We start from the raw sequence: 12,512 nt of genomic DNA, 5'->3' as shown, positions 1-12,512 counted from the left end.
TTTCTACAACGTGCAATTCTGATTCTTGGAGGACAATGACTACAATTTAACTTGATTCTGATACGAACTGCCCTATTTCAGACATCAACTGTAAGCCCAACAATGTCACTATGCTTCTGACCTACTGACTATAAAATAGGGGTGCCCACATCACTTCTTCAAGGTCAGTAATTCACTAGAACAGTTCACAGAACTTCGTAACACAATCTACTTACTAGATTATCAATTTATTACAAAGAAGAGCAGGATGAAGGGAATATTTAAGTATCAGACCATGCCATCCTCCTGCACCCCGATGCATGTACACCTTATGGCTTAAGGCTTTCATGAAAGTTGCAGCACAGAGGTTAATTAATTAAATCACTGGCCATTGGTGACTTGCTGGACCTCCAGTCCCTCCTCCCTCCTGGAGGAGGAACAATGGGACTAAAAGTAAACACATAGTTGCTTCCTCTGGCACAGTAAACACACCCGTAAGGGTTTTCCAACAGTCATTTCATGAACATAAGCCTGGGGATGGTTTAAAAAAAAAAAAAAGGGTGTGTGTGTTGTGTGCGGCAGTTTCTTATGCATTATAAAAGATACTCCTTTTACCCTGACTGCTCTGGAGCTTTTCAGAAGCCAAAACTAAAACCAAATATAAATCTGTTGTATCACTATAAAAACTCTGTGCCAAGAATTAGAGACTCACTGCCCTCCAGTTATTTTTACTTTTTTTCCTAACATGGCACACCATCCCCACTAGAATATTAATATCACATACATATTATATACATTTATGTACTATTATGTGAACTTGTATTTTATACATGAAAAGTAATTTGGGAGCAATGCCCCATTAAGAACTGATGCTTTAGTTTGTATAAGAGAGTAAAGCCAAGAATACTAATCTGGGCCCTCCCTGGTGACGTAGTGGTGGCGCAAAGGTGACCCACATGGCATGGCAGACCTCTCCTGACCTGCCCACTGCTCCGCTCAGCAGTGTATTTCATTGAACTGCCTGTTCTGCTCCCCACTCTATTTCTGGTGAATCCTTTCACTGCACTGTACCTCTGGCTGTAGCCCAGCTCTGTATGCATAAATAAATAAATCTTTAAAAAAAATACAAATCTATGTTATTACAAGTTATATCTCTACATTAGATTTATAAAGAACTGTGATACTATACAACCTGTTTGCTTTTATAATCAAAAATTAATAACAAAAGGACTATTACATATTACTACTTTATACATACTGCATATTTACTATATATAAATAAGTCTTAAACCAAAGCAAATAACCTGTTATGAATCTAAGAAAAATAATTTTTAAAAAACTATCTTTCACACACAAGAAAAGCTTAAGTATCTATTAGCTAGGCAAGAACCTTATGTATACTTTGGATGAAGTACAAAACAATGGGGTAATTGGTATCAACACTATTCCGACAATCTTGAAAATTATATAAGCAAAAAGCAAAATTTTAGGTATCACCATTACTTTCAATACGTAACTAAAATCTTCCTAATGACAGAACACCTAAGCTAAGGGAATCTTGAAGGGGATGAACACATCTTAGCTCTGCCAATAATTTCCCATGCAGTCAGGCTAAATTATGTTAACTGGTCTGTGATTATTTCCTACCCAGACAATAATGTAAATCAAATTCATTCACTGTAGTGGTAAAACACAACATTCCTGATCAGGTGACCCATATCAGCTGTAACTCACTGTGAACATGAACAAGTCACCTCTCCTTCCAGGGGCCTCATTTTTCCCATTAGTAAAAGCTGTAGGCAAGTCGATTCTTTTCTAAATGCCTTTACCTGGGTAATTCACACATACTATCAAGCACAATAATGCCCTTTTTAAATTCTATAAAAATCCAAGAACATGTAAACTGGGTCAACCTGGCCACTACAAGGCTTGGCAAAAAAAAAAAAGCACTGCACAGAAAAATACTTTATGAAAAACATGACTCTCACCATGACAACCGCCTAAAAATTTAGATCAAACATCTTCCTAACTTGAATTTGGGAAAAGTGTCATTCATGAAAATTCACTATACCCCCTCTTATCAATTGTATCTACTATCTGCCTGAATCATCTTAGGGTAATGTACTAGAGCACATTAAGTAAGTACAAGTTACTTACTGCTGTGTACAATAAAACCTTCATTTTATTTATAAATGGTAAACCATTTTAAGCTTTAGGGGATGTCCCTGAGATATATAGCAATGTGAGGTTTAGGAATTAAGTCCATCCTATATATACTCTACACTACACTACAGATTTCAATTAAATCCTTTCTCAGGTGGTTTTTTTTTTCCTCCCCAAATGTATTATTACATTAGACAATCACCATTCTCTCTATTCCCTTGACCACTTCAGTAGCACTAAATTAAATACTTTCCAGTTCTGCTGGAACTTTCTTCACCTCTCACAGAGATAGAAAAGAGTGATTAAAGCCAGATGAAAGCCAGTGACAGGGAGAAGCAGGGTATGAAAGCAATCACTGAGAGAAAATTTTCACCACTGTTCTTGGCTCTGTGACATCAAGTAAAATAAATATCCTTTCACTCACACTACCAGCATAAAAAGATACTCTATTTGCTGAGAATGAACAGGACAGTTCTTTGATTTCTCTATGTAATGAATTGCTTCTAGGACTATTTCACAAAGTACTGAGGCAGCTGTTATTTGAAGCAACCAACCTAAGAGGGGTGATCCCCCATGCTATAAAAGTCATTATGTACTGGACAGAACAGATCAGCACAAAAAATTCCTAACAGTTTTTTATGCAGTTGCGAGATACAATATCCTACTCCCTCCCCCCATTAGTAAAATCTGGTATACTAAAAATGTGATAGTCAATGGGAACCAGGCAACTTATCTTACAAGAAGTATGAAGCATTTGATATGCATGCCCCCATCCCCTGTGGGTCTCAGTTAAAATCACTAAGTTACTCCTAAAACCTCTGAATATAAGAGCATATTTATATTTTCACACACACAATATCTATTTGAAGACAAATCTGTGACACTTTGCTACCACCTAACAGACCCTGATGACTGTCATAATTTGAACTACAATGGGATTTTCTCAAATACCACCCCATCTGAATTCTTAGTTCAATGTGCATAAAGATGACCCTATGTGTCCCCTTGTGGTTGCAACCTTCACTTCCCTGATGAGTATCTTTTGATGTGCTTACTGGACACTTCTGTAGCTTCTTTCAAAAAGTCTATTCAATCCCTTTGCCATTTTAGAATTGGGCTGTCTTTGTATTATTGAGTTGTAGGAGTTCTTATACTTTCTAGATACTAGATCCTTCTCCGATACATAGTTTACAAATACTTTCTTCCATTTTGAGGGTTATCTCTTTCTTTATCTTCCTGAGAGTGTCATTTGAATATAAACATTTTTCATTTGGATGAAATCCAGTAGTCTATCTTTACTTTGGTTGGCTGTATATTAAATTTTGAAAAAATTAGAGGTAAAAAGTTAGGGATCCTATAAAAAGACAAATGATTCATATTTGTAATAAACGGAGAAATGGACTGGCCGCTCATTTAAATCAAATTCCCACTTAGGAAACACATTCATTTATCTTGATGGAAAGCAAGAAAGAAATTATTTAATTCTAGGTTTTCGACTGATTATTTAGACTAAGTGCTTGACTTTGGACATAAAGTGGCCAACAAATTGCAAAGAAATAAAATCCCAATCAGATCTATATATTCTTAGGGATATTTGCCACAAAACTAAATTTCTATAGTCATTAGTTTTGGAATTGTTTTTTCAAATTGAGCACATTTCACATGCATCTTTAAAAGTTTCAAATAGTAGTTTCTCAAAATGTACAAAATTAGAGTGGCATGGTATAACTTCAATGCTTTACAACTGCTTGATAAATTAGTATATTATCTTAAAGAATCGACTGTGGTTACAGTAATTTTTCTAACAAAAAACCCCTAACAATTGGAGTGCTGAAAAGTATCCAATATTGTTCTAATATCTTTATCAACCAGCTTCTTGATTAAAAAAAAATTGAAAAATTTTAAAATGTGAATTTACTTAATTTACTTCTGAACTGAATCTCACAAAAATAGTTCAAAAAGATAAATTTTATGTTATGATAAATTTTATGTTATTTTATGTTATGTACTTTTTTAAAAAAATTATGTTTATAGAACTGGGGTACAGGCCAGAGGTTTGGGGATGGGGGAGTGAGAGGATTCACCAGAGACAGAGTGGGGAGCAGAAAAGGCAGATGGATGAAGCACACTGCTGAGGGGAGCAGCTGGTGGGTCAGAAGAGTTCTGCCATGCCATGTGGATCACCTCCAGGGCCGGGGATCAAACTGCTACAGTGGCTACGGAGTGCTTCATAATGCAGTGCTTTATGCGGTGCACCACCAAGCACCTACATTATGTACATTTAAGCACAACTTTTGAAAGTCCTAATGATGCCTAAAAGAGGCATCACAAGGTTAAAACCTGACTCATGCAAGGAGATGAGAACAGAAGGAACTAACATGACCATTAACTCAACTGTAGAAATCAAACCCTTACTGCCTTATCACATAAGGCATATAGCCGAAACAGGTATCAGACTCTGGTATCAGACTGTGGTAGGGAATGTTGGAAGTACAGACCTTGGGCCCAATGAAAAATCTCTGGTCCCTTTAGGATTCCACATAGTTATCCAAAATCAGCAGCAAACAGGCCACTCCACAAAGAAGTGAGCCCCTACCAAAGAGAAAAGAACTGTATCAGTGCCGTCTCTGCACTGGCTCAGGGCAGCAGCTTTGCTCACCTGTGCCTAAGCAGGTGCTTCTTTCTGCCCACTCTGTCCCTCCACAGGGCAGCAGCCTCCTACCTGCCCATGACCTGTACCATGCCAGGGCTTCTCTGCACTGACCTCCCTCAGCGGAGGCAGCTCTCCTAAGGCCACTGGCATGCCACCATTCAGGCCTCTCTCAGTAAATCTGTCCCTTTCGGACAGCTCTTCCTGCCTGCTTGTGCCTATACAAGTGTCCTGTTCTTCTGTATCCTTTGCCCTAATAAACCTGCTTTTTAAATATAACTGAGTCTCTGTCTTATGGAGAAACTTGCCTGGGAACTTGCCATGTGTCACTGAAAGGGGAGCTCTGGTGAAACCTTTCCCAGAATTAACCCAAGGAACCTAAACTCCAAAACTGACACCATTAAGAGGAAACAAAGAGTGTAAGAGAGAAAAATGGGGAAGCGGGGTGGGGGGAAATTAACAAGAAAAAGTATGGAAACAGAGCCTTCCTCTTCCCCCCAAGAACCATGAAAACCTGTTGGAGCACCTGCTTGGCAGACAACATTCCAGAAAAGCCTACTGAGAGGAAGGTATATTTCCCTGGACCCTCAGCCAGATCACCAGCAAAGCAAAACTCTGCAAGAAAGCACAGGAGGTAGGTGACCCTGGAAAGTAATATGAACCACCATATAGTCATAGTTTAGTCTCTAAGATGTGAGGCAAATGTTAGTGTTTTCAAAGCTAGGACTCCTCCTAGAGAGAAAACAATCAAGTTTCCTTCCCACCACAGAGGCCACAATCCTCTTAATCACAGTTAAGGTGATGGTACCATTTTGGGTTTTGGTTAATGGAAAACTAATCTACCAATGTGTAGAAAAAAGAAAGCAAAGAGCCTGTAGAAGCTGGACTGAATTTACAGTTACAAATGTAAATTATAAGGCAAGATTTCTCTATTGTATAGTTTAGGAGACAGGTTTTTCAAAAAGTGATTGAAGTCAATTAAGCTCTTCTAAAAATACTTCTCATAAATAAAACAAATGCCACTGACTAGAGTATTAATCCAAACTGATTCAGTTTATTTACTATACCTTGGCCATTTTTTTTATCATGACAGTCTACAACAATGCTTTATTATAACTACTCAACAAGGGTTCACTGAATGAAGACCAAACGTCAATTTGAGTTTGTTTTGGTAACAGGAAGATTACGACATAGCATAAAAGCTCCTTATTGCTTCTAGATCTATCAGGGTCTTATTTTGATTACTACAACAAAAGAATAAAATCCAGTATCTTTGCAATGTAATGCAACCCATTAGACTTCCCCTAGGAAGAATAAAGCGGGAAGCAGGGAAATGAGAGGAGAAAGGAAGGGGAGGAAAGAACACCTGATGATGCCAGACACAGCTTCTCCAGAGCTGACAGGAGTTACAACAGAGCTCATGCAAGCTGAAGGGTCCCAAGCTCACTTTAACACAGATTTCACTTTAACACAATTTTCAATCAACAATTACAATGAAATAATCCATTTCAATAAAACTTAATCTCCTTAACCTTTATTTTAGGAAAGAAAGATGAAGTAAGCTCATTGCATATATGACTTTTTTCATTCCCATCTGCAGTTTTGCACCTTAGTATAGCACACTTTAAGACAGTCTACTTTAAGCTAAGTACTACATGAGAGAAAACACTACACAGGAGAATTCCTAGGGGCTATGGGGCGGACTTTATTGAACTACTGGTCCCCAAAGCTTCCGACTATACTTGAAAACAGGGTCTTTGCTGATGTTAAGTGATTACAATGGGGTAATACTTGACTGAGTAAAGTGGACCTTACCTGAATATGATTATTGTCCTTACAAATGTAAAAAATTTGGACACAGACAGATACTCAGGGAGAATGTCATAGGGAGACTGGAGTTATGCTGCATAAGTCAAGAAACTACCCAAAGCGGGAGAGTAGAAGATAGCCTTCACTAGCACCTTCCAAGGAAGGGTGACTCTGCTGACATCTTGATTTCAGACTTCCGGCATTTGCAACTATGAAACATTAAACTACTGTTGTTCTAAGCCATCCAGTATGTGGTATATTGTTACTGCAGCCTTAGAAAACTAATGCAGAAAAAGAGGCTAATGTGCACCAACTAGCCTATGCTCTTTAAACAAAAAGTATTTCAGAACCAATCCTTCACCCCATAACTACTGCCACATTAGTCCAGGCCCCAACACCTTATTCTTAATCTGCAACAGCTGTCTGGTCTTCCTCACTTCAGATTCTTCGTCACCTTCCTAATCCACCTACACACCAGCATGACATCAACCTTTAAGAGGCGCCATTTGCATTGCTCTTCTTTAAAACAAAAACAAACAAACAAAAAATTCTAGTAGCACACCAATTCCCATAGGAAAAAGCCCAGGTTCACCTGCCTGGCATTTAGACCTCTCTTTTCTAAGCTATCTCCAATTGCTGTGCAACATCTTAAAAATACCCTCATTATTCTTGATGCCATGCCTCTTCCCAATTGTCACCCTTCTCCTTCACCAATCTAAATCCTGACCCATGAAGACTACTGCCTACTCTCCCTTCCCCCTCTTAGCTCTATCTCTGACCTCTATGCAGTCCTGGTATCAGTTACTCTATACTCACTTCATACTGCCTAGCCCGTACCTGGCCTTTCAAAAGTAAATGTTCTAATTCCACAGCTGAAATCAAATCTGGAGGTTATTTCTCAATGCTAAGAACAATAATAGAAATAGTACCAGGAAGCTCTTTTACTGAATTAACTATTATACATATACTAAAAATTCTTAGAAATGTTCCTTTTGGCTCTTCAACTTAAGGCTTAAAATTAAAAAAAAAATCTGCAAATTTCATAAAATCCTAAAGGTTTCACATATATCTAATTTAAAACTCACATAGAACAAGAAAAAAATAAATGGCTTTTAATCCCAAGTTACTTACCATTCTTCATCACGACATTGGACCAGACATTGGCATTCAAGGCTTGCACAATTCGCTTTACTCCTGTAGATTCTGGGAAGTCATCTAATCAGAGACAGGAAGCATGTATTTACACACACTTACATATACTTATTTTTATGTATACATATACATATATATATCCCAAGTCATATTTATAAACAACTATGACTTAATTACCTTGCTTACTTGTTATTTCACATTATTACTAATGTAACTTATATAAGAAAAAAAATTAAAGGTCCTGATAAGAATATTCTAGGAACTAAGAAAATAAACACATAATTTAAGAGGTTTATAAATAAACCTGTCCCTATTGCCTTACCAGTGGAATCCACTCATGTATTCCTGAAAATGTTAGTGTCTATTACATAACCCTGGAATAGGAACAGAGATAACAATCTTGTTAACTTACAATGAATGAGTTTCCTGAAGGCAAAAATGGTCCTTTTAGTATATGCTATAAAATCTTATAAATGCCCTACTTTCTTTCAAAAGCCATAGGAATAATGATTCTTTATGGTAGATACCTACAGAACCACTTTTTGATCAAAGAAACAAAGTTTAAGAATGAGAAATAAATTATTGTAACAGGGATCATTAAAAACAACAAAAAATGTATTAGTTCAGCATCAGTACTAGCCTGCTTCTGAAATTTAACTGGTACTACTCAAAGTAACAGGGCAGAGCCCCAGGTAGCAGATCAATATAGTCAGTTGGTATTCTCAGTTGCACTGTAGGTATGAGTGTGCTCAAAGGAAATGGGTATCCTAAGACAGTAAGTACTGTTAAAACTGGACACGGAAAATGGCAGAAACAACTTTCATGTGATTAAAGAGAAAAGTCTCCAAAAAGTTCACAGTGGACATTCCACATAGAAACTACTTCTAGTGGCTTTTCTGACCCTGAACAGTTTAATAGTAAGAGCACAGAATTAGAAGTCAGAAGATCTGAATTTGAACCCAGCCTCTGGAACTTATTTGCTATTTGATCAAGGACAAATAATTATGGCCTTGGGATGTGGGATAACACTACTCTGTAAAACCCCACTCTTGGCAGAAAGATACACGAACTGATGATTTCCTGGTATAAACTTCCTATCTAGACTACAAACTCTTTGAGGCAGGAATCAAGTCCTACTGAGCTCAGTGTTCCCACTACCTAACATGGTGCCTAAAACACAGCAGGCACTCCAGGATTGATGAATCATTTAAATACCAACCTAACATAAATATGATGAGGATTAACTGAAATACCCATAAGATGAGTTTATAACCATCAATGTTTAAATGAAGAAATGTTTATCTCAACTGTAAATGACCCAATTCTTGGAAGAATAATAGATCGGATGATATAAACAGGAAACAAAATATGGTCTGAAATAAAAATGTAGAACCAGTAAGATGAAAATAAAAACAAGTATAAAGTGTCATACTGATTGATATTTGAATAATACATGGAAATCAAGTATGCAGATATATCATTTGGAAACTAACTGTATAAAGTAATTCTAGGAAGGCTTTATTTACTTTTCCTAAAAATATCAAAAACCTACTTGAAGACAAAGCTGAGTTAATACTAGAACACTGTAGACAAAGAGCAAGGAGAAGTATATTGATACAAGGAAACAAAGAATCCAAAATGAAATAGACCTGAACAAATGACTTTATTGTTGACTCTTAAGGGCAACAGGAAAAGAAAATTCTAGTGCCAGAAAGCAGCCAATCACATGAGATGATTACATACACAAAGCAGGGTACAAGCTTTAGGAAACCTAGAAAAACATGGCAAGAGAAACCAGTTGCTATTTTCAATATTCTTAAAAATGTAGAGGAAGAAACAGCCTTTGTAATTCATTTATGTCTTCTTCTCTGGCAGGGTTTTATTCCCAGATGTAATAACATTTTAGAAAAATTCAAACCATGCAGAAAATCAAACTGTATTTCTTAATCCCTAAAATTGTAGAGATTTGCAGTAATGACAACTTATATCCTATCTATCTACTTTAATTCAAGTTCACTATTGCCACTTAGTTCATCTTTTAGAATAACTGGCATCTTCTCAATGCCACCTCCCACCCAATCTTCTAGCTACAAGTCCAATACCTTTTCCATTTCTTCCCCATGGTACTGCTGACCCCATGGTACTAATGCATTCTGAGAACTTTTGAAGAGAAATAATCTCTCCCATCTCTGAGTACCACAGTGCCTTTTTATAACACTGTGACATTCAGCTTGGTATTTCAAATTATTTGTAGATTGTTTTTATCTTGTACCAGACTGTAAGTCTTTGGTAAGTCAAATACAATCTTATCTTGGTTGATCCCTCCTCAAGTAGCCAAGGTAAATTCAGAAGGACAAAAACGAGAAGACAACGGGAAAGGGGAAAAACAGAAGGTACATAATGTAGCAGAATGCAACTCAATGAGAGTTAGCATTGAGGAGGGCATTTTGGGTTGATTTTTGGTTTAAAATGTCCAAAAGACAGGGCTGACACACAAGCTAGGGTTCCTGATCCTAAGTTACTAGGGGAAAAAAACCCCACAATTTATTCATATTAAGTCAAACCCTCCTCCTTTGGAGTAATAATCAAAGTGTGGGGTTAATAACTAAGGTTTAAGGTAGAAATCTACCTTTATCCAAAAGAAAAACATCATTCTAAAAGTTCTAAAATACTGGTGAAACCAAGTACATGGATTATTTAATAAAATAAACTACATCAATAGATTTTGCACAGATCTTTTCAAACTGGGAGGAAAATGCTTTGATTCTTCTTCTTGAATAATATAATCTTTCACATCTGAATCCAAGCACCATGTTTCCTCCTGACACATAAATACTTACCATCCTCCTCAGGCAACTCTTCTGGGCTAAGTTCTACTAATTCAAAGCCATGTTTGATACACCATTCTTGAGCTTTTTGTCGGTTAACACCTAAAATAAATTGCAAAAGAAACTTTAAAAGTAAAAATAAAATGAATATTGCTATAATACTTCTCACAAATCTCAGTGTTACCCTTAATGTCAGCATTATTCTAAATGCACCCAACTTATAAAGTAGGATAAAAAGAATGATTTCTCACATTTAAGTGTCCATTCTTAAAAACAAAGACAAAAAAATGAAAGCAAATAATTCAAGAGCTGCACATAACTTGTAAGGTAACAAAGTCACATGAGAGGGATCCTTCTAAGGTAAGGAAACAAACCTTTCACCAAGGATTGCAAATGTATTTACCAACTACTGCCGCATTGGGATGCCTTACCACTTTCAGACACTCGGTCACAGACCAAGATCATCACCTCAGGTAACCATGCTTCTGCTAGTGGAAGCCAAGAGGAGACACTATCAAGGCCAGATTTCTAGAGGGGAGGAAATAAAAAAGAAAAGTTAGAAAGAGACATTAGAGAAAACACTGGGGGTAGGGGCAGGGAGGTACACAAGATAACTTCTTACTTAAGTCTCCATGAAAAATAAACCTTACTTGTGTGCTGTCAAAATAAACCACAAATGCTTGGACGGATTCTGCAATCTCTGCAGTGACGAGGTATTTGTTTGGTACCACACATAGATTGATATCTGCCGAGTAGTATTTATTATCAATGGTCCAGGGATAATATCTCACGGCATCACTGGCAGTTGCTTCCACAATAAGATCTTCTGTTCCAAGGATATCTAAATAAATGACACAGCATTACCAAAAAAGCAAATCCAATATACACTGGTCAATTTTTCCAGGATATATCAATAGGGTACTTTGAGAGCTTCTCCTTATGCAAGGATTTCAAAGAGCCTCACGTTTACTAAGTTTGTTCTTTGAGCCCTTGATTATGAAAGTAATGGTGACATAGTTTAAATAACTGGCTTCTTTCAGAACATAAAAAATATTTGTGGCTGAACTAGGTAATAGTAAAGAATAAAATTGTCACCTAATCAAATACCCAGAAAAGGGCAAGTAAAAGAGAAAATGACCATTTCATTTCTTGTAAATCTTACATACTTCATGTGAAAGATTATAAAAAGTTGAAGAATCTTTAACATTTTGTATTCACTGCAAGCTAACAGGAAGAGAGCACTAAGGCTAAACCATTAATGGAATAGAGGAGCCACACATATGCTTTGGGGGGAAAGCTTACATTATTAATTCAATTCATGAAACAAAAGAAAGGATACTGATGAATAACCCCAATTCCATTTCGTAGAGAAAGGCACTTCTGGTAAATTTTAAATACAGAATAACTAAGCTAATTATATGATTTAGATTTCCAAAACCGACATGCAACACAAGTATTACTTGAATGATGAACTAGAAGCTTCCATGTCATACAATTAATTAGAAACATTAGAAATTTTTCTAACCCACTCACTCATCTTTCATGTCATGCCCTCAACCTCCATTTTATAAATATGGAAAATGAGCTTACAGAAGTAAAATCACCGGCCATCAACCAGTTACTATAATATACAGCAAAATAGCCACAAATCTGTACTAAATATTCCTTAAACATAATTAGCTGGACACAGAAAGTCAGAAGTTAATTTTATATTCTTGAGATAAGATTATGTATTTGGAGTACTGCCATACTTATTACTAAACAAAAAGATGGGAAATAATTCAGTACAAAAGATAATTTACCATATAAAAAGTTCGCTTGTACTCTTTTTGTTTATAAACTTTTATCATATGGTTATTTAAGAAGAAGACTTCTGTAAATTTAAGACTTTACCTTTGACATTAACACTATAAAGCTAACTGTAAAAGAAT

At 36.5% G+C, this 12,512-nt stretch overlaps 1 protein-coding gene across 1 annotated transcript in view; it reads right to left on the bottom strand.

Annotated features, from left to right (window-relative positions):
- The window catches only part of AAGAB (alpha- and gamma-adaptin binding protein), a 48,288-nt gene that overhangs the window by 20,731 nt on the left and 15,045 nt on the right, over nt 1–12,512 (bottom strand). The window contains exons 2-5 of the mRNA XM_004687644.2: nt 11,232–11,422; nt 11,013–11,109; nt 10,594–10,683; nt 7,733–7,816 (exon numbers count right to left, since the gene is read on the bottom strand). Of these exons, the coding sequence (XP_004687701.1) occupies nt 7,733–7,816; nt 10,594–10,683; nt 11,013–11,109; nt 11,232–11,422 (462 nt within the window). The remainder of the gene's footprint in view (nt 1–7,732; nt 7,817–10,593; nt 10,684–11,012; nt 11,110–11,231; nt 11,423–12,512) is intronic.

The sequence above is a fragment of the Condylura cristata genome, unplaced genomic scaffold (genome assembly GCF_000260355.1).
Source record: "Condylura cristata isolate star-nosed mole 26May11 unplaced genomic scaffold, ConCri1.0 scaffold00023, whole genome shotgun sequence".
NCBI classification, from domain to species: domain Eukaryota; kingdom Metazoa; phylum Chordata; class Mammalia; order Eulipotyphla; family Talpidae; genus Condylura; species Condylura cristata.
Note: the sequence above shows the minus strand (reverse complement) of the source record. Positions and strands in the feature narration are given on the sequence as shown.